At 46.0% G+C, this 2,158-nt stretch overlaps 1 protein-coding gene across 1 annotated transcript; it reads left to right on the top strand.

Annotated features, from left to right (window-relative positions):
* Positions 1–6: 6 nt before the first annotated feature.
* LOC120860018 (protocadherin beta-13-like) lies at positions 7–2,153 on the top strand (the record flags this gene model as incomplete). Its single annotated transcript, XM_040235881.1, has 1 exon — positions 7–2,153. A coding segment is annotated over exon 1 (1,326 nt), but the record flags the coding sequence as incomplete, so codon positions are not given.
* Between the last annotated feature and the right edge of the window lie 5 nt (positions 2,154–2,158).

Below are 2,158 nucleotides of genomic sequence, written 5' to 3'. Positions count from 1 at the left end.
AGATGAGGAAACGGAGGCATTGGTTAAATAATGTGTCCAAGGTTTATAGCTACTAGTTGTTCCCATAGTTCATGGCAATAAAAGTGTCCAATTCTCAAAGTTTTCTGTGTTACCATATACATTTAAATTTCTGCACAGTCTTCCTTATCAGACTGTCACATATTTTCTTTTGCTCCAAACTCAATTAGCATTATTGAAAATAGTCAGTGTACTATCATTTCTCCTGTATGGCCCCCAGACAACTGTCTGAACCTTAGGGTGGGAAACAGTAAAAACAGTATTCTAAGGGAGGCCTGGCGTGCTGCAGTCCATTGGGTCGAAGAGTCGGACATGACTGAGTGACTGAACTGAACTGAACCTTAGATATATCGGTGATACATAATACTGTCAAGAGTTGGGAACAGTGGGGAGTTACTTGGTGGTCTAGTAGTTACGATTCCTTGCTTTCACTGAAGTGACATGGGTTCAGTCCCTGGTCAAGGAACACAGATCCCAGAAGCAATGCAGCGCGGCCAAAATTAAAAAAAAAAAAAAAAAAAGCTGGGAACACTGCATCCATTTCAACCCGGAAAATACAAGTTCCTCTGAGGACGCGTGGTGGCGCTGCAGGATAAGAAGGTACAAACCTAAATCGCAGCTGCGGTTCTATTAAAGGCAGAACTCGTAGGCAGAGCCTGGAAGCCCACGGGAAGCTTGGATGTCACAGTAGGACTAGATCTTCCGTAAAGGGCTACTCACGGAAATATTTCTGAGGTAAACCACAAGACATTGAGGCCTTTACAGCTCAGCGGAACCATCCTCGCCAGAGGCTATACCGGGCAAGAACAATGGAGGCCAGCAGGAAGCTCGTTTGCAGACAAAGGCAAGTCTTTTTCTTCTTTCTCTTCTTACACTTAGCTCTGGCGGGCTTTGAATTTAGGAGTTATTCTGTGGTGGAGGAAGCTGAGGGGAGCTCTTTTGTAACCAATTTAGCAAAAGACCTGGGTCTGGGGCAGGGGGAACTCTCCAGGCGGGGAGCAAGGGTCATTTCCAAAGGCAACAAACTGTATTTGCAGCTGGATCAGGAGTCTGGGGATTTACTGCTAAATAAGAAACTGGACCGCGAGGAACTGTGTGGTCAGACAGAGCCCTGTGCGCTGCGTTTCCAGGTTTTGCTAGAGAATCCCTTAGAGTTTTTTCAAGCTGAGCTACAGGTAACAGACATAAATGACCATACTCCTGTGTTCACGGACGGAGATATGTTGTTAAAAATATCAGAGAACAGTCTTCCTGGCACTACATTTCCTCTAAAGAATGCTCAGGACATGGATGTAGGCCAAAATAATATTGAAAATTATATAATCAGTCCCAACTCCTATTTTCGGGTCCTCACTCGCAAACGCAGCGATGGCAGAAAATATCCGGAACTTGTGCTGGACAAAGTACTGGATCGCGAGGAGGAAGCTGAGCTCAGGTTAACCCTCACTGCTCAGGATGGTGGTTCTCCACCACGGTCTGGCATCGCTCACGTCTACGTAGAAGTAGTGGACATCAACGATAACGCCCCTGAATTTGAGCAGCCTTTCTACAGAGTAAAGATCCCCGAGGACAGTCCCAAAGGGTTCCTTGTTGTCAAAGTCTCTGCTACCGATGTAGACATAGGAGTCAATGGAGAGATTTCCTATTCACTTTCCCAGGCTTCAGAAGACATCAGCAAAACCTTTGAGATCAATGCCGTGACTGGAGAAATTCGACTGAAAAAACAACTTGATTTCGAAACAACTCAGTCCTATGAGGTCAGTATCGAGGCCATCGATACTGGAAGCCTTTCTGGAAAATGCACCGTTCTGATTCAAGTGGTGGATGTGAACGACAATGCCCCAGAAGTCACCATGTCTGCATTTACTGGACAGATCCCTGAGAACTCGCCTGAGACTGTGGTTGCAGTTTTCAGTGTTTCAGATCTTGACTCTGAAGAGAATGGGAAAGTAAGTTGCTCCATTCAGTACGATCTACCGTTTTTGCTGAAATCTTCCATGGAAAATTTTTACACCCTAGTAACAGAGCGACCGCTAGACAGAGAGACCAGAGCCGAATACAACATCACCATCACTGTCACGGACTTGGGGGCACCCAGACTGAAAACCGAGCACAACATAACCGTGCTGGTGTCCGACGT

This window comes from Oryx dammah, unplaced genomic scaffold (assembly GCF_014754425.2).
Source record: "Oryx dammah isolate SB20612 unplaced genomic scaffold, SCBI_Odam_1.1 HiC_scaffold_6046, whole genome shotgun sequence".
In the NCBI taxonomy this organism is placed as follows: domain Eukaryota; kingdom Metazoa; phylum Chordata; class Mammalia; order Artiodactyla; family Bovidae; genus Oryx; species Oryx dammah.
The sequence above is the reverse complement of the archived record's forward strand: the minus strand, read 5'-3'. Positions and strand labels throughout refer to the sequence as shown.